Source organism: Hyperoodon ampullatus (genome assembly GCF_949752795.1).
Source record: "Hyperoodon ampullatus genome assembly, chromosome: 11".
NCBI classification, from domain to species: Eukaryota; Metazoa; Chordata; class Mammalia; order Artiodactyla; family Ziphiidae; genus Hyperoodon; species Hyperoodon ampullatus.
Window position 1 is genome coordinate 35,467,486 of NC_136924.1, and position 20,973 is coordinate 35,488,458.

Consider the following 20,973-nt stretch of genomic DNA (forward strand, 5'->3'; position numbering starts at 1 on the left):
AACGGCAGGCGGACTCACAACCACTGCGCCACCAGGGAAGCCCAACATCTCTTTTTTGAGTCTCTCTTTCCCGCTTGGAATAAGCCAAAGCTATTTGTACAGTCAGATGGAGAGGGAGGACTGGAAAGACCTGATGCTTTGATCATTGGTGGCAAATTGAACCCTGACCTAGAAAAGTTCAGTGGGCACTGCACAATCTGCTATGCTGTCCCAAAGTTGAGCCCCAAGTTTACAGCTTTTTAGTTCACATTCACATGCTCAGCTACTGTTCTCCAAAGCAGGACATATCAGAGTGGCTGGATCCAGAGAGGTTTCCAGCCTTAGCCACGTGCCATATTGAAACCAGCCTTCCCCACAGAACTGTAGGCCCTTGTGTTGAGCCCTGGTTTCCAACTCTACACCAATGGGTAAATTATCCTTGTCAAGGGGGTACTCAGCTTAACCTAGAAAATTTTTCTGAAGTTCAAATCTTGGGAGTTTTATTTCCTTTCCTATCAAACAGCTCTGGGCTCCTATACAAATTAGTCCATTCCTTCTCCAGGACTTGGCATACCAGGGAATCTCTAGTAGATGCTGTTTTTATCAAGTAGCAAAACCTTCCCTTCCCCAGTAAAAAGTGTGCATTTATATTTGCATACTAAGAAAAGGCATTTAACTGACTTTGCAGAATACAGAATATCTGCTTCACAGTTACTTTAACGTCTGCTTATTCAGAGGAGCAGCTTCTGAGCTTTAAAAATTATAAAATTAAAAAGCTCTTATTTCCCAGAACTCCACACTGTGAACAATTTCTGCTTGCCAGGTTGGTCTCTTTGTTTCCAAATTCCAGCTTCTATACTTGCACATGCTGTCCTACAGCTTAACCTTTCCTCTCCGATTTTTGGAATCACACAATCCAAATTAATTATAATCATTTGTCCTCTCATCCTTTCGTAAATATTAGTCTTTTCTCTTAACTAGTATACACATTCTTTGAGGGCAGGAACCATACTTCTTTTGTAGATTCTTTAGCACTTAGCATTCAATATACAATTGGTGAGTGAATGACTTAATGGATAGTCAAATACCTTTTGTAACAAATGGTACTTTCAATACTTGAATTCTCATACAAGTGGATGCAACATAAGATATTAAATATTTCTGAGATCTATAAAGATTGTCACTGTAAATATTATTAGTGTTTTAATTAATAAATATTTTTATCATACATACATTTTGAAAACTAGATTTTATTTTCATTTAATTAGAAAAACCAATATTTTTTATACATTTATAAAATTAGTATCTAGAAATTTTACATTTAAATTAACTTTAATATTTTAAAGAAGATTCTGAATTCTCTACCCAAAACTTAAAATATAAAAGTCATGCTATCTTGACCAACCAAAATTATAAAGTTCCTAATTACCTTCCTTTTTATCTTCCCAGTAAAATAGTATGTATCAGAAGTACATTTTTAAAAAGTAATTTCAACTTGTTGAAAAGTCAAATGATTTAAAATTTAGCTTAATTTAATGTTTCTTTTCTGTTGCTATAAATGTGAACATATAGTTTGATATCATAAATAAAAAAGCTCTTTTGGTGTCCTGTAAACATTCTTCCCTTAAATGTCTCCCTCCTTTGGAAGTGTATTCACTTCTGTAAGTGTTTGGGGGGCAGCTGTAGGAGGAGGAGACATTTCTGAGCTCTTAGACTTGCCATCTGCTTAGTGGCTCACTTTGGGAAGCTAAAGTGAGGTACCCCTTCCCCAACTATTTTTCAAAAGGTTTATTCATTCATATATATATTTATATTCTTGAACCGACATACAATGTGTAGTTATTGTAAATCAGAGACCTTTAAGATAAATATGATTTAATTCTCTTTTGCTGACTTTCCTTTAATAACACATGAAAAAAAACAGACTCTTACTTCAAGATCTGAAATTTGAGACTGCTTTTCCATTTCTTCAGCTCCTAATAAGCACTAAGAAGCAATTTGCATCAATTCGCCACCTACTCCTTGGCATCCCCAATTCCTCCAGCAGTTATTGCGAAGGTGGCTTCATTTTCAGGCATCTCGGGGCTAACAGAATACAAAGGAACAGAAGTTTATAAAAAGCTCTATTTCTATAAATACTATATTCATGTCACAGCATCACACTCCTATTAGTCTGAGTCTCCAGAGACGTGAGTTGGTACAGCTAAATGTGGACTACAGAATTTTCCTACAAATATTATCAACCATCACAAACATTTATTGAACAACTTCTATATGTAAGGTTCTAAACATCAAGAAGAACTACCCCACACTTGGAAATAGGCAAAAAGGGGTAACTGTGTGTTCTTACAGTGCACTGTCAGGTATTGTGTAGCAGACCCTTAAAGGCTTATCTGATTCTAAATGGGTATGTACCTCATACAACTCAATAACAAAAAAACAACCCAATCGAAAAATGGGCAGAAGACCTAAATAGACATTTCTCCAAAGAAGACATACAGATGGCCAATAGGCACAAGAAAAGATGCTCATCATTGCTAATTATTAGAGAAATGCAAATCAAACTACAATGAGGTATTAACTCACACCGGTCAGAATGGCCATCATTAAAAAGTCTACAAATAGGACTTCCCTAGTGGCACAGTGGTTAAGAATCTGCATGCCAATGCAGGGGACATGGGTTCGAGCCCTGGTCCGGGAAGATCCCACATGCCGCAGAGCAACTAAGCCCGTGCGCCACAACTACTGAGCCTGCGCTCTAGAGCCCGCGAGCCACAACTACTGAGCCCGCGTGCCACAACTACTGAAGCTCACGTGCCTAGACCCCGTGCTCCGCAACAAGAGAAGCCACCGCAATGAGAAGCCTGCTCACTGCAATGAAGAGTAGCCCCCACTTGCCGCAACTAGAGAAAGCCTGCGTGCAGCAATGAAGACCCGATGCAGCCATAAATAAATAAATAAAAATTTAAAAAAACAGTCTACCAATAACAAATGCTGGAGGGGGTGTAGAGAAAAGGGAACCCTCCTACACTGTTGGTGGGAATGTAAATTGGTGCAGCCACTATGGAAAACACTATGTAGCTTCCTCAAAAAACTAAAAATAGAATTGCCATATGATCCTGCAATCCCTCTCCTGGGCATATATCCAGACAAAACTATAATTCGAAAAGAGGCATGCACCCCTATGTTCATAGCAGCACTATTTACAATAGCCAAGACATGGAAACAATCTAAATGTCCATTGACAGATGAATGAATAAGGAAGATGTAGTGTATATATATATGTATATGTGTGTATACACACACACACACACACACACACACATACATACACAATGGAATATTACTCAGCCATAAAAAAGAATAGAATAATGCCATTTGCAGCAACATGGATGAACATAGAGATTATCATACTAAGCGAAGTAAATCAGAAAGAGAAAGACAAATGCCATATATCACTTAAATGTGGAATCTAAAATATGACACAAATGAACAGAAACAGACGCACAGATACAGAGAACAGACTTGTGGTTGCCAAGGGAGGATGGGGGAGGGAAGGATTGGGAGTTTGGGATTAGCAGATGCAAACTATTATATATAGGATGGATAAACAACAAGGTCCTACTGTATAGCACAGGGAACTATATTCAATATCCTGTTTCCATAATGGAAACAAATATGAAAAAGAATATATATATGTTAACTGAATCACTTTGCTGTACAGCATAAATTAACACAACATTGTAAATCAACTATACCTCAATAAAAATTTTTAAATGGGTGTGCACATTTCCATTGACTAGACTAATGTAGGCAAAAACCATGAAAGACTTTGAAATGAACTAAAAGATAACTGAGTACCTTCAGTGAAAAAATAGGTTGCCAAACACATCCTTCCAGGTTATCCAAGTCTATGAGGACTCCGTGGCTTTGTCTTTGAGCTGTTTTACAACTCCATGAGCTGTAGAAAACTATGAATAATACAAATTATCCTAGTTCATAGAAATGTAAATTGTGTGAGGAGGAATGCAATTGATTATTGTCTTATGGATACTGACCCATTTTTTTTAATCAATTTGTAATGCATTTCAGCATTACTTGTTTGACTACATATGTGTGGTAATTTGATTTTTCCTTTGATCTGGTTATAAAATCTTATTGGTTCCTGCATGAGTTAATGAGTTAAATAAAATCTTTGACATTTTATACTTGTACGAGTCATGATTTCATGCTCTTTTAAATTTTACCTTTTAATTTATTCTACAGCTCTATAGGACTAGTAGAGATTAATTTGTAGAAAACTGATAACAATGCAGATTATTCTTATGATGCCAGTCTATAGCAATGGAAATGAATTTCATTGTATAGAGAAATAATTGATTTCTCTCCAGTAGAAAAGACAACTTCAAATGTTACAATTTATTGCCTGGTAGGATATTAACCAGTTTTGCATCTATTAGCAAATTTATTTCAGCATTGCTTTGACTGACTACATAAATCTCTGTTCCTCAAATTATCCTTTGAATCAGTGGTTTCCTCATTAATTAAGGAGTTGAATAAAATCTTTGACACGTCCATTTTATGCTTATTTGCAGAAAGTGATGTTTTTAACTCTTTGAAAATCATACTTTAGCATGTACTAGACCCCACAGAATTTACAAAAATGAGACAGAGTCTTTACTATCAAGAAGCCTAAAAGGTGAACTATGACATAACAAATATGCAAAGTAAGCTAGGTTCCATAAAGTCAGTATATGTTACAGAACTCTAAGGAAAGGAGAAGTTATGCAGGCTAGGTTGATCAGGAAAGATTTCATAGATAATAGAGGACTTCACAGAAGGCTTTGAAGCAGAAATGGGGGTATTCCATTTCTAGCATGAACAAAAGAGTAGGAATAGAGAAGCTTGTTTTGTGTATAAGAAAGAGAGGAAGAAGGGCTTCCCTGGTGGCACAGTGGTTGAGAGTCTGCCTGCCGATGCAGGGGACACGGGTTTGTGCCCCCGTCTGGGAAGATCCCACATGCCGCAGAGCGGCTGGGCCCGTGAGCCATGGCCACTGAGCCTGCGCATCTGGAGCCTGTGCTCCGCAACGGGAGAGGCCACAACGGTGAGAGGCCTGCATACCGGAAAAAAAAAAAAAAAGAAAGAGAGGAAGAATAAGAAGTTAGGTTTAGATATGTTGAGCTTGAGATACCTGTGGGGCATTGATGTAGAGGAGGTCTGCAAGTAGTTGGAAATGAATATCTAACACTTGAATAAAATGTTAGACTAAAAATAGGAATTTGAAAATCACTGACCATGAGAGAGAGAGCCTACTGCTACTTTGTGCTGTTATTATATTCAGGTTATGGTGACTGTACGGTAATATTAATAGCTTCCATTTATTAAGTATTTACTATTATGTGTCAGGCTCCCTTATATTATTTCATTTAAACTTTACGATTACTCTGTTGTGTATGTATTATTATCCACATTTTATAGATGAGAAGACTGAGGTTCAGAGAAGTAATTTGATCAAGGTCACAGTGCTGGGAATTGAAGATGCCAGGATTAGAGACTAAGGTATTTGATTCCAAAGCTCATGATCTTAATCAGTAGGCTATATTGTCATGCAAAATTGGTTTTTGTTTTTTGATTTTGTTTGTTTGGTTGTTTTGTTTTGTTTGGAGGGTGCAGATTAGCTAGTATACTTTGAGCACACCATGGGTAAGTTTACTTCCCTTAAGAAAGAGCAGAGGAATCTCCCTGGAGGATAGAACATGAGCTATAGATAAAGTAGGTCTTGCTAGACTGAAGTTGGGGTTGAAGAATAAGAAGGCGTGAGTGGAATTAGAAAATAACTTTTTGACTTTGATGGAAAGTAGTCACTTAAAAAGGGCAGGAAGACAAGGGGTTGAGAAAGAGGGAAGCCAAGCAAAGTATCTGCAAAGTTGAACCAGGGTTTTTTGCTTGTTTGTTTGTTTTGGTTTTGAAACAGAATAAAAAACAACGACTTTAGAAACTTGACCATTTGTATGCCTTTTCATTTTTTGTAATTGTTTAAAATTTGATTTTCCTTTGAATTCAGTAGAGTTTTAATGTTCACTGATCTCAGATATGCTAAGTAGAATAAAATAAATGGGGTTTTTATTCACTCACAGTTTTAAAGAGAGAAAATATACACTTGAGGGCCAGTTATGGTTACTTACAGAAGCAGTAACTATAGGCTATTCAAGGAAAAAGGCTAGGTTCCCTTTTGTAGTCACTCCTGTATTCCTGGGAATTATGAGAACCCTTTTCTGCTCAATTCTTGGGGAATTCTGTTTTAACAAGAAATGTCTTTCTTTTACATCTGTATAAGGTAGTAGTTGAAGCCATGGGAGTAGCTATAGCAGACTAGCTATTACTACCTTGAATAGATAATCCTTAATAAACTAAGAAATAGTGTAGTGGTTAAAAGTGTAGACCCTAGATTCAGACAGCATAGATTCTAATCCTGGCTCCAATACTTATTGGTTTTGTGATGTGGGGCAAGTCCATTCACTTACTCATTAAGAAAATATTTACTGGGACTTCCCTGGTGGTGCAGTGGTTAAGACTCCGCCTGCCAATGCAGGGGAGTGTTTGAACCCTGGTCCAGGAAGATCCCACATGCTGAGGAGCAACTAAGCCTGTGCGCCCCAACTACTGAGCCTGTGCTCTAGAGCCCGCACGCCACAACTACTGAAGCCCGTGCACTCTAGGACCTGCATGCCACAACTACTGAGCCCACGTGCTGCAACTACTGAAGCTTGTGTGCCTAGAACCCATGCTCTGCAACAAGAGAAGCCACCACAATGAAGCCATTGCAATGCACGTCACGACGAAGAGTAGCCCCTGCTTGCTGCAACTAGAGAAAGCCCGCATGCAGCAACGAAGACCCAACGCAGTCAAAAATTGGAAAAAAAAAAGAAAAAAAAATTTACTGAGCACTTCCTATATCCTTGCTGTAGGCACTTGAGATCCGTATGTGAAAAAAATAGACAAAGATCTCTGGCCTTGTGGAACTTATACTTGGGGGAAGGACAGACAGACAATAAATAATGGACATAATAAATAAATATGTGATATGTTAGAAAATAAGTGTTATAGGGAAAGAAAAAAATAGAGTTGGATAAGGGAGATTGGAAGTATGGAAACTGGGACAAGGCTAGCTGCAATTTTAAATAGGGAGATCAAGATAGGCATTTTGTTGAGAAGGTAACATTTGATCAAAGACTTGAAGGAGGTGAGGGAGATAGCCAGAAAGAGGGCTATGTGGGGGAAGCTTATTCCAGGCAGGGAGAGCAATAATCACAGAGGCGAGGCCCTAAGGGAGGAGTGTGACTGGCATGTTTCTAGAATATCAAGGTGCCCACTGAGTGTGAAGCACGGTGAGCAAGGGGGAAAGCAGGAGGAATAAGAATAGGGCCATTCATGTAGTGCTCTGTAAACCAGTGAAGAGACATGGGCTTTTATTCTGAGTTAAGATGGGGAGCCATAGGAGTGGGGTTTTTTTTGTTTTTTGTTTTTTTTGCGGTACGCGGGCCTCTCACTGTTGTGGTTTCTCCTGTTGCGGAGCACAGGCTCCGGACGCACAGGCTCAGCGGCCATGGCTCACGGGGCCTAGCGGCTCCGCGGCATGTGGGATCTTCCCGGACCGGGGCACGAATCCGTGTCCCCTGCATCGGCAGGCAGACTCTCAACCACTGTGCCACCAGGGAAGCCCCATAGGAGTGTTTTAAAGAGAGGATAGATATGCTCTGACTTGGTGTTACAAAGGATCATTCTGGCTTCTGTGTTTAAAATAGGCTGTAGAGGGGCAGTGGTTACCTAACTACTTAGGGCCTTGGTTTCCTCATGTGTAAATGGGGATAATAATCTCTATCTCTTAAGGTTGTCCTTAAAAACAATGAAAAAGTAAATAAATAAAGCACTTGGCACAGGCCTAGCACATAGTAGCCACTCAGTAATTGTTAGCTATCATTTTTAGCATCATGATCTTCTCTACCAAAAAGTTTTTTCTAAAGTCAAGGAGAATTCTTTGTGAGAAATCTTTAGGGACCAGAAAGAAGGCAGTACAAGATGCACAGCAAATTAAGTTTTCACATTTTAAGTTCTGATCTAGTTTTGCTATTTTTATTCAGATTTATGGAAAGTTGACATGACTAACTTCTATGATAATTTTAATTATCCTTTGTTGAGACTGCAGAACCCTAGTGTTCTCTTAGGACTGTAAAAACTGCAGGGGTTATTTGTTCCTAAAAGTTTGGAGGACTTGATTAAATATACAAATGATTGAACATGTAGATGGAATTCATTCATTTATTAATTCAACAAATAGTTATTGAGCTCTTACTATGTGCCAAGGACCATGCTAGGTGTTGGGGACATTAGTGAACCAGACTCAGTCCCTGTAGTGAGGGAGATGTACATGTAATCAGCTGACTACAATTCAGAGTGAAAAATGTTTGGGAAAGTTCTAAGCACAGCAATCTCTCCAAGATATAGACCAAGAAATTTTAGTAAAAATATGGAACAATCCTACTATCTACTTAATTCAACAAAGAACATTTGTAACAAATTTCTAGAGATTGCTGAAGCTCCACAAAGCATAGCACTTGCATATGTGTATCACAGTCTTCTACAGGGACTGATGATGAAAAGCAGAATGGTCTGAATAAAAACCAGGTAGAGGGGGGAACTGATTATTTAATATTTTTCAATGACAATACATAGTAAGTCCTGTGATTCATAGCCAAAACCAGATTAAGAGCTCATCTGATTCCTTTTTGGCTGATTTTTCCCTCCCTAGGGTAAAGAGTTATTACAAATCTTTACCTTGTTGCCAGGATTGGCTAATCAGTCAGTCACAAATACATCTATTATGTCCGAGGAACTAAGAATACAGTGGTAAGCAAGAGAATAGTATTTCTGTCCTCAGGGTATTTACTGTCTAGTGGGGATGACATTTGTTACATAAATCATTACCAATGGAATGTAAGCTCCATGAGGGCAGGGCCTTGTCTTTTTGTTTTGTTCACTGCTCTATCCCCAGAATCTAGAACAGCTGATATGTAATAGGTTTCTCTGTAAAAACTTATTAAGCTTATAACTCTTTTTTTTGTACTGTTTGATTTTATTTATTTTTTACCATGTACATCAATTATGTTGTCAAAGTTTATTCATATATTTGCACATGTATATATATATGTATATATATATAATACTTGCATTTACATACATATATATAAAATGAGTGTATGTGTATATATGTACATCTACATATATGCATACACACACACACACACACACACACACACACACACACACGTATGACTCCTTTTGAATTTGGACAGAAAACCCCAATGGCTTCCGTTTCCACAGGAGAAGCTGAAGTTGACATGACCTTCCAGAACATTCCAGCACCACCTTTGCAGGGGGAGACAGGAGAGGGGTAAGAAGTACTATGCAAGCCTTACAGGAAAAGCCATGCTATTGCTTTTTTAACAGTAAAACCACCAGCCTCCTTCCAAGCTGCATACTTGCAAATCTTGAAAAGTTCGAGAAAAATCTTTAGCCCCAGCCCCATGCCAGGCTCTAGTTTTGCAGTTTATCTCTAAGTGGCTGAAACATTAGCTTTCTCACTCTAAAAGAATGTTTCCTTACTCTCTTGGTTTATCAGCTTCAAGGGCCCAAGGAGCTTTCTCGGGTCAGAGAGGGGCCTAGGTCTGCAACAGCTGGAGCTAGAGGCCTGGAGCCCAGCAACCCTACCAGCTGGCCCAGCGGCACCCTATGTGTTGAAATCCAGCTCCAGCAGCGCTCCCACCAGCCCCAGGTCTCTGAGACATGTGCTCAGAAAGTGACCAGGGGCCACCCCTTCCAGCTCAACCTTTCTAGACCCAGTCAAAGTCATGACTCCTGAGGAACAGCTGCAGGGAAGGTGGGGGTACCCTCCCCTGCCAACCCCTCAGAGATAAACACAACAGATGGGCAAAAATGGGGGAGGTCCACAGAGAAGGGTCAGCAGCAACGCTCAGGAAGGTGTGGGTAATGCCTCCCCAATTCAAATCGCTTTAGGTTTGTTGCTGGTAAAATCTAAGCTTATAACTGTTAATTAAATAAGTAAAGTACTGTGAAAGAATAAAAGGTGTAATATAGAGTATTAGCTTAGAATGTAAGGGTCAGGGAAAGGTTCCTTGAGGAAGTGATGTTTAAACCGAAACCTGAAAAGAAAACTGGCAGAAAGAAAGAAGAACATCCCTATCACATGCTGTACTTTTCCTGTATTTTCCTCACTTCAACTGGAATCAATTATTTCATTTTCTAGCTTCACTGTAAGATTTGGAAGGTCAGAGACCAAGTCAATTTGTCAACAAGATCCCCGAATCCCTAGAACCCAGTATGTAGTAGGGACTTCCCAATGAATTGAATACTTTTTGAGAAGGAAATTCAAACATGTAGTATCTGCCAGTGGAATAATCATAGCCTCTCAGGAGAGGCAATTCTATATAATACCATATGCACAAGAATCTGATTAAGATAAGAAATATTTACCTGTCATAAATCTTGGCAATTCTCAGCTCTCCTCTTCCCTTTCGCAAGCTTATTCTTGTTGTTGAAGCATGAGCCAGAATGTGTCCCCCGATGGGTTTTTTGGGGTCAGCCTGAAAACTGAATTAATAAAACACCTTTTCAGGTTTCATCATATGGACTATATACAGTACTACCTGCAATTACAAGGCAACTTTTCTGTGGAGTATGGCAGGGGACAGAGTAGGTTTGCGTTCTAAACAAGCAGAGGCTTGTTCATAAACCAGGGAATGGGCTAGGTTTGGAGCTGCTATGTACCCCATTGCCACCCAGTTCAGGCTTCTGAGATTTCTATGATAAATGGTTCATGTTTTGTTTGATTTTTTAAAAATAAAAAACACAGGGGCTTCCCTGGTGGCGCAGTGGTTGAGAGTCCGCCTGCCGATGCAGGGGACACGGGTTCGTGCCCCGTCTGGGAAGATCCCACATGCTACGGAGCGGCTGGGCCCGTGAGCCATGGCCGCTGAGCCTGCGCGTCCGGAGCCTGTGCTCCGCAACGGGAGAGGCCACAACAGTGAGAGGCCCGCGTACCGTAAAACAAACAAACAAACAAACAAAAACACAAATAAAACACTACTCACTGTTTTAGGATAAATCTTGGGGTTAAGCAATTTTTCTTTACAAAATACAAAGATTGAATTTATTCATTCATTCATGTATCAGAAGTATTTATTAATGGCTTACTGTGTGCCAACCACTATTCTAGTCTAATGAATAAGTAATACCCAACCCTCCCTCATGATGCTATGATGTAAATGAGAGCAGATTGAGAACCTCCTTCTTATTCATTAACTGTACATTGGAAGCCTTCAGTGTTGTACTGGTTATGAATTTGAGGTGAGAAGAATCTCAGAAATATCTTTATTGCTGATGTCTAAAGTTTATTCTTCTAAAATAGGATACAGAAAAGATAAACTCTTACTATGATCTTATCAATTCAAAAATATATTATGATTGCAAGGTAGTTACAAATATTGACACTCTTGAGTGATATACTCCCTAGGGGACTAGCACTCACTTGGTAAGAAGTGAAAGGTTCTTAATAAACCTAATATAGTAAGCCCTTCTAAAAAGCCTAGGTGCAAAAAGCCTCCACAAAATACTAGCAAACCGAATCCAGCAACATATCAAAAGGATTATAGACCATGACCAAGTAGTGTTTATTCTAGGAATGCAAGAGTGGTTCAACATAGGAAAATCATCATTGTAATATACCATATCAATAGAATGAAGGAGAAAACCACAGGATCATCTCCTTTGATGCAGAAGAAAATCTAGGCTTCAAAATCATCAGTAAATGGAACTGAATTTAAACTAACAGGTTACACTTGATCAAAATAAATTTTGGTATAGCATAATAGCCTCAGCTTTGGGAGAATTCAGTTGCAAGTCAATTCAAATTCTGCTTGCTCCATGAAGTTCAGGATTATGTTTACTGTAAGCATGAGGCTTGGTGTAGTGACGATGTGGCTGATTGACACGAGGCTAAAAAGATTGTAGGTTAATGGGGATATGAAGCTCTCTGGGAAAGGAGTCTGCTAATATAAACTGCTGCTTTTATTTTATTTTATTTTTTATTTATTTGGGCCACTCCTCGCAGCACATGGGATCTTAGTTCCCTGATTGGGGATCGAAACCACACCTCCTGTGTGGAAGTGCGGAGTCTTAACCACTGGACTGCCAGGGAAGTCCCAAACTGCTGCCTTTTGATGGCTGTTCATTTCACTGCTTAGAGTCTTAGGTGGTGGGATTTTACTACATCATATATCTAAGCTGACTTGTCTTCACTCAGGGCACCACGGGGATGGGTTGGTTGGCTGTCTGTTAGTGCCTTCTGATTTTTGCAGAGTCAAACAATTGAAAAAAATAAAAAATAAACTGCTGCTTGATTAAATGGCTCACAGGTTAGGACCAGCTGGCTGGGGTTGGATAGGATTGATTGATTCAGCAGGTCCAACGTGAGAACAAGAACAGAGTTAGTTTTGGAGTGAACCACTATCAAGAAAGTAGCAACCAGGCAGGTGAGACTGACAGGAGTTAAGAAGTCAGAAGATAGGTTGCTTTACTCAGACAGCTGAAAGGGTAGTAAAGCAATGAAGCCCTTTCAGTTGGATGAAATAGCTAGAGATGAATTGTCTCTATAATGCTTACAGATCAATGCCACTCTTTTTAATGGAATAACTCTAAACCTTCCAGGCTACCCTCCATTACAGGTGGTTTTCAAGGTCTTAAAAGAATCCTATGTTCTACATAGATGGGCTTGAGGGCCTGATGATATTCTCAGCTGGGCTGTGAGCTCTGAACTTGCAAACACTGTATTTATGCTTCTTTAGTGCATTTTTCATGTCCTGCCTTTAGTGCTATTATTATTTACATATTATATTCCCCCTCAATCCCTCGCCTATTACCTATCACTAAGCTCTTTAAGGGCAGATGACATTGTATCCAGCTCTGTAGCAACCAGCCACACAGTGGGTGCTCAAAAATATTTTTTGTACTTAAGGCATAGAAGTTACAAAAATACCAAGGAGAATACTGGGCAATAGAAAGATAGGTGGCCCCACAGCAGGTAGACCAGTTAGAAACTGCTATGAAGAGGAGACAAGAAAGGAGAGTCGGGGTTCGCTGAGTGGTCAGAGAGAAGTTTTAACAGCTATGTTAATGCTTCTCACAGATGGTCTCTCCATATTGCCTAGTAATTCTTCTATATGAGCATGGTTAACCTCACCTCCCCTTTACCAAACTTTCAGTAGTCTCCTTAAGCGCTCTTTTCTGTTCTTTTCCCTAACTTTGGATGACATTGCCTGCTTCTTCACAAAGAAAAGGAGGGCTCTCAGGAAGACAGTCCCTCAACTTCTGCTTCTTTTTGTCTGCTACCTACATACAGTCCTCCCTCGGTATCCATAGGGGGATCCGTTCCAGAACCCACCTCCCAACCATGGATACCAAAATTCACGAATGCTCAAGTCCCTTATATAAAATGGTGTGGTATTTGCATGTAACCTATACACATCCTCCCATACACTTTATTTTTATTTTTTTAATTAAAAAAATTTTTTTATTGACGTATAGTTGATTTACAATATTGTGTCCTCCCATATACTTTAAATCATCTCTAGATTACTTATAATACCTAATACAATGTAAATGCTACATAAATAGCTGTAAATACAATTTAAATTCTATGTAAATAGCTGCTAGAGCATGGCAAATTCAAATTTTGCTTTTTGGAACTTTCTGGATTTTTAAATTCTGATTATTTTTGATCCTAGGTTGGTTGAATTCATGGATGTGGAACCTATGGATACGAAGGGCCCACTGTACTTATCTACAGCTGTACTCATTCTTTCTCCTCAAGCTTTTATTTTTTCTTATTTCAGCAAGTCCTCTTATACCTTAATGCCTTTATAAACTCAGTCATCTCTGAAGCAAAAGCCCCTTTCCTATTGTGTTTGCTCATTTAGCTCCTACTCACCCATCAAGTGTCATCCCTTCTTGAAAACCATGCCTGATACCCTGAAACAGAATAGAGCCTACCTCCCCTGTCCTCTCATATCACTATGTATATAACTCTATTAAAGCACGCTACATTATAATTTTTAATTCATGGGTCTCATTCCCCAACTATACTCTAAATCCTTATTCATTTTAGTAACTCCAGTGCCTAGAAAAGTACCTATAATATAAAAGACACTCAATAGCTCTTGTTGAATGGATAAGGGAAGAGAAGACAATTTGGGTTTCCTCCAAATTAGATCTTTTTAGACACAGATTTGTGATATATCTTCAAAGAAGCTGTAATTCAAGGAACTTTTAAAGGGTGTTCTGACAGAAAGGGAAATGTAAAAGGAGACAGGATTTCCCCCTAATTGAAGTAATCCTCCCCGCCTCCACCCCCTTACAGATAATCTAAGGAAGAGCAGGAATCTGTAGGTTTTAGCTGTATGGCTATGTTTTTTTCTTAGCAAAGTATTGTTTGTTATTACCAGTGTGGTACCCTATGCACAAAAGAGAATAGGTACTACTGCCTGTCATTGATTACTCCAGGTGAAGAGCCTGAGTGTTAAGAATGTCGTTTCCGGACTTCCCTGGTGGGGCAGTGGTTAAGAATCTGCCTGCCAATGCAGGGGACATGGGTTCGAGCCCTGGTCCAGGAAGATCCCGCATGCCACGGAGCAACTAAGACCGTGTGCCACAGCTACTGAGCCTGCGCTCTAGAACCCACGAGCCACAACTACTGAGCCCACGTGCCACAACTACTGAAGCCCGTGCACCTAGAGCCCATGGTCTGCAACAAGAGAAGCCACTGCGGTGAGAAGCCCGCGCACCACAACGATGAGTAGCCCCTGCTCGCCGCAACTAGAGAAAGCCCACACGCAGCAACGAAGACCCAACACAGCCAAAAATAAAAATAAATTTAAAAAAAAAAGAATGTCGTTTCCAAAGGGAGATGATTTTGAATGAACTAAATAAGAAATAAATGATAGGATCTGCAAAAGTGCTAAGAAATCATATAGGAAAGATAATATGGGGAGAAAAAAGTCCTAAAAAGTGACTCATAATGTAAGAGGTTATACTTAATTAAAATAAATTGCAACATAGCATAACAGCCTTAGCTCTGGGAGAATATCAAGCCAATTCAAGTTTTACTTGCTCCATCAAAGTGTTCAGGATTCTGTGTAGAATTTCATGTAGAATTTATGGCTCTTGACTTTTCCTGTAGGTCACTAACACTTTGATAATTTAATAAAAGATATAGACTCTCCCCCAGAAAAATGCACATATGTACACATACAAAAATTTTCATATAAGTTTAGGAGATTCATGGTCCACCCCGCTCCCCGCCCCAGTGTGGTTGGCTATTAACAATAACATTCACAACCAAGATTTACTGAGTCCTTACTATGTGGCAGACACTTCTAACTCATCTAATTATTTCCCTTTGCTTGGATTCCATATTTAGTAAATAGCTTTGGATTAAAATTTGGATTCCTATAGAGGTCTGCCTACAAGGAGAGAATGCCCTGGTCACAAGAACTTCAAATGTAGTTACATTTTTCTTTATCAGTAAACTGGCCCTCTGATCTTTCGTTGAGTCTCATGAGTTTGATTAATGTGAGTCTGTCCCTGAGAAATGGATTTGTGCTCAGTAGGATGACCAAATCAAATCTCTGTCTGTAAGGCTGAGGGCCCTGAACACTGATCAACTCACCAGGGCAATGGATATATCCCCGCAAAGCGTCTCATATGACAGCATGCTAACCTTTCCCCAGGCACATACAGCCTCAATGTGTAAAGTGGTGTAAGAGCTTTCGAGTTAGACCTGGGTTCAAATTTTGGCTTATCAGCCAGACATATGACCTCAGGAAAATTGTTAATCATTCTAAGTGTCTGTTTCTTCATTTTAAATGGAGGATAATAATTGTACCTAACTGGTATGGTAGTTGTAACAATAAAATGAAATAATTTAGGTAAGGCATTAACCCAGTGACTGCAATTATTATTATCTGCCTTCCTAATCCTGATTCACTTATTATCTATGTTACCTTGGGCTAATTATTTACCTTTATGAATCTCAGTTTCTTTAACTGTAAAATGGGAACAAAAAAAACCCCTTACTTTTTAGGGCTGTTGTGAAGATTCAACATATATTTAATCTAACTCATTGGGAGCCTACTACATGCCAGGAACTGTGCCAGGTCATCTATAAAGCATTAGATTTACCCTTTCAGTAATCTTGGCACATAAGAGATACTCAATAAATGGTAACTATTATTATTTAACTAAATGATTCAGTTAAAACCCTCTTTCAGTGACATGTTAATCAAGAAACATTTCTTGGGCTTCCCTGGTGGCGCATTGGTTGAGAGTCCGCCTGCCAATGCAGGGGACGCGGGTTCCTGCCCCAGTCCGGGAATATCCCACATGCCACTGAGCGGCTAGGCCCATGAGCCATGGCCGCTGAGCCTGCGCGTCCGGAGCCTGTGCTCCGCAACGGGAGAGGCCGCAACGGGAGAGGCCGCAACTGTGAGAGGCCCGCATACCGCAGAAAAAAAAAAAAGAAACATTTCTTCAAGTTTCTTTGAACTTCTTGAGTATTCTAGCAGTTATAAACAAGTCTTGAGGTAAAGTACAATAAGGTGTAATAGCATTCCACATTCTTTTAGAGGGCTTTAATTTACTTCTATTTCTGACCAAGTAAAAACAGCTTCAGAAAACCACCCACATGCCTCCTTTAGCCTACTCTCTTATTTCCCCTTCTTTTATATTATCTTCTCTTCTTTCCTCCTTTTCTCAGGGGATGGGGGAGATGATGAGAAGGAGGAAGAGATGGGGGTGGATATTAGGAATAAAGAGGGGCCGAGAAAGATTGTTTCATTTATCCCCCTCTGGTTGAACAGGACACAGCCTGTTATATTGTTGACAGTAAGACCCAGAACCTCCTGACCTTCCAACTGCAAATTAGGGTACAGGGAGTATAGGATTATGGTGATGGTAGGGCAGGTGATATTTTTCTGGGAGTGAGATAGTGAGAATGGCACAGTGAGACTAAAAGAGCATCAACTTTGAAGTCAAAGAAACCTGGGTTCAAAATCTGACTCCTGTTTTTTTTTTTTTTTCTGACTCCTGTTTTTTAACTGTATGATTGAGCAAGTAGGCACTCTGAGCCTCTGTTTCCTCCTTTATATATTAGGAATAATAATAGTGTCTACCTTAAATACTGGTTGGAGTGGAGACCTTGAGGGGTCTGGGTAAGGGCAAACTTGAGGGACAATTGGTACTCCTGGTACTTTTGACTTGCTAAGGGTTAAGCTTAAAGATGGAATTTTTGAGAAGGGGTCCATTGAGAGAAAGACTGGGTGAACCATGTCCAAGAGAGAGGAGGATGTTTTGAGATTAGAGGAAGATAAAGAGAATTTTGGTGAAAAAGAACAGATGGTTAAAAAAAAAAAAAGAGTATGTTTAAGAAGTTTTGTTAAATAACCCCACCCCCCATTTCCTCCCAAAATATGCAGAAAAATCTATACATTTTTCAATATTTTGAAGATAGAATTGGGGGGGCGGTTGGGGGGTTGGGGAGAGATATAGCAATATACTGAGACTGGCTTCATAGACCAGGGAGGTCTAGGAGGCTGAGTTATGTTGGGGTGATATGAGAATTATATAAGATGATACATGAAAGCACTTGGCACATGCTAAGCAACTAATAAATATAAGTGCTCTTAATTTTGAGGGAGAGGAAAGTAAAATTCAAATAATTTAAATGTTGCACAAGGTCACCATGCTAATGACTTTGGTTTAATGTTTTTTCTCTAGCCATATTGCCTCTTTTTTAAATTTATTTATTTATTTATTTATTTTTGGCTGCATTGGGTTTTCGTTGCTGTGCGGGGGCTTCTCTAGTTGCAGTGAGCGGGGGCTACTCTTTGTTACGGTGCACAGACTTCTCATTGCGGTGGCCTCTCTTGTTGTGGAGCACGGGCTCTAGGCACGCGGGCTTCAGTAGTTGTGGCTCGCGGGCTCTAGAGCGCAGTCTCAGTAGTTGTGGCATATGGGCTTAGCTGCTCTGCGGCATGTGGGATCTTCCTGGACCAGGGCTCAAACCCGTGTCCCCTGCATTGGCAGGCAGATTCTTAACCACTGTGCCAACAGGGAAGTCCCGATATTGCCTCTTAATTTATACTAATGATGTAGAATCAGTAAGTGACATCCTTAAAGAATAAACTGCACATTTACAAGACTGCAAATGTTCTAAGATGACTTTTAGGGAAACAAATACACAAATGAAGTAGGGGGCAACATCATGGTCTTATTTGTTGCTTATCTTATTTTTGCTGTGGTATGGAGCTTTACAGGCTGATACTTTGACTTTATTTCCAGGCCTTCATCAACTGGCTCATTCTAGTTCTAAAATCTGTATCTGTAAGCCTCATCTAGGAGTTACTGCTCTGGTGTATCATATGGCAGCTCCTTGCCTCTATAATTTTGTTCCTTTTTAATACAATGTGCCATCAAGTATAATGCATGGGATGGAAGCCTCAATTATTGTCAGTGTACTTGGGTACTCATACCAATTATAGTGATATTTCTCTGACAGGCTCCAGCGGAGTTGCAGCTTGGAGTTCCTTAACACTGAGAAACAAAGATATTTCCTTTATGGGAAGGATTCTAATAGCATTTGAAATCCTTTAGTTTAAAACTGTCCTGTTTTCTTTTTTAATTTAGCTGTGGCAATTTATGTGCTTTACAGCACATGCATTTAATTTGTATTGTTATAATGTACTTTAGAATATACTAATTATAGTGAAATTTGTTTCCGTATAACTTGGCTAGGTGGAGGAGATGCTGTTTCAAAGCAGATTCACCCAGCAAAAATACTAGTCTTTGTTACCTTCTTCGGCTCTTTTCTTAGCTTATTTTATTATAAATCTCCTCCCCTCTTTGAACTTCTGCAATTATTTCCTTTCTGTCACCTCTCTATTTTTCTCTTATTGGAGTCAATTCAAAATGGTTTTACTCTTTTTGAAACTTTCTACAAATATAAGAAAAAGAACCCTATCTGACCTAATTTCCACAGACTTCCTTTGTCTTCTAACTCTAGATCGATAGTTTTGGCCTCTTCAATGTTCCCTCCCTACACCTGAAGAAAGAACATTGCTCTTTAACTTGTACTGTTTTATTTGAATGCAACCCACTTCCTCCCTCTGAGCCAATGAGTCATTTTCTCTTTTTAAAGCGAGCCTTAAAAATCTCCCATTGCTCTTCAGTTTAAAATTATTCTCTTTGTGAAGTACTTCATGTCCTGTATATGAAAGACATCCTATAAAACAGAGAATATTGCCTTAACCACTCAAGGACTACAGACAATGCATGACCTACCAAGACTTTAAAATTTTGAGTTAAATGGACAACATTTATTTTTTTCCTAATGGAGGCAAGGCACATAGTCTCTCTTGTTCACTAGTGAATTCCTAGAACCTTGATACATAGTAGATTCTCAATAAATGTATACTGAATGAATAAATGATTGATTTCCCCCTCCTCAATCTTTTTAACTTGCTTGGACTTCCCTGGCGATCCAGTGGTTAAGACTCTGTACTTCCACTGAGGGGGTGTGGGTTCGATCCCTGGTAGGGGAGCTAAGATCCTGCATGCCGCATGGTGCAGCCAATAAAACCCAAAAAACAAACAAACAAAAAACCTTGCTTAAAACCTTTCATGTAATTAATCCTTTTCACATTGGAATCTCCTGTAATTAAGTAGAAAATATCATAAAAGCGTATTGAAAACTGAGAGCTATAGCAAACTGCTGAAGATGCAGCAATACTCTTAGGGTTTAGTTTAGAAAATGCCTAAAGAGAGATACATTCATTTCAGTACAATTTACATAATTTAGAATATCATATCAAATACCTTCTAATATATATGTCAATGACTGATTTATCTGCTACCAAATGATGTACTGACTCAGTTTTAAAGTAACAGAACTTTGTACTGCAACCATCAGAGTGATGATTTAAGCAAGAATCTCCAATGGACATTATTAAATCCATTGGGTGCAGAACATGATATTTACACAAGTCTCAAAGTATCACCCCACAAATTACTTATTAATTACAAACAGGAGAAGGTCTTTTACAATGGAGAAATCTTGTGAACACCATCTTAATCACATGATCAAACTTATCACTAATAAAGGGACAAACTGCCAGTGTGCCTCCTGATGTGATATATGGAAAAGGTCATAACATTACTTATATATTAGTAGTTTTCCTGCCAAAAGTGTTTAACATTTTAAATAATGAGAAAAAAAATCAACTCCAAATTGAGAGATATTCTGAAAAACAGTTGGCCTGTGTGCTTCAGAAATGTCACTCACTCCCAATACAGGGGGCATGGGTTCAATCCCTGGTCGGCGAACTAAGATCCTGCATGCTGCACAGTGCCACCAAAAAAGAAAGTCAGTGTCACAAAAATCTAACGAAGGTTGAGGAGCTGTTTTGGTTAAAGGAAACTAAAGAGACAAGACAAGTACATGGGATGCATGATCCTTAACTGATCCTGGATCAAAAACAAAACAAGAAACCCCCCAAACTACAAAGGATATTATTGGAACAATTGGAGACACTTGAATATAACTGTGTATTGGATAAATAGTACGCCAATGTTAAATTCCCTGACTGTGCTAATTATGTTGTAGTTATGTAGAAGAATGTTCTTGTTCTTAGAAGAGATATGCTGAAGTACTAAGAAGTGATGTGTCATGATGTCTGCAAATAATTCTCACTGGTTTAGAGAAAAAAACTCTCAAAAGGTTCACAAAACATATACACTTTTACATATATGAGCATGTGTGTGTATGTAGCACATAGAGAGATTTCACATACACATGCACACACACAA

General features: G+C 39.2%; 1 protein-coding gene across 2 annotated transcripts in view; it reads right to left on the reverse strand.

Annotated features, from left to right (window-relative positions):
• Window positions 1-1,994: 1,994 nt before the first annotated feature.
• DMC1 (DNA meiotic recombinase 1) overlaps window positions 1,995-20,973 on the reverse strand; it is a gene marked incomplete at both ends in the record, with an annotated part of 39,465 nt that continues 20,486 nt past the window's right edge. For both annotated transcript variants that reach the window (XM_079715640.1, XM_079715639.1), the window contains 2 exons: window positions 1,995-2,064; window positions 10,534-10,650. In XM_079715640.1, the coding sequence (XP_079571766.1) occupies window positions 1,995-2,064; window positions 10,534-10,650 (187 nt within the window). The remainder of the gene's footprint in view (window positions 2,065-10,533; window positions 10,651-20,973) is intronic.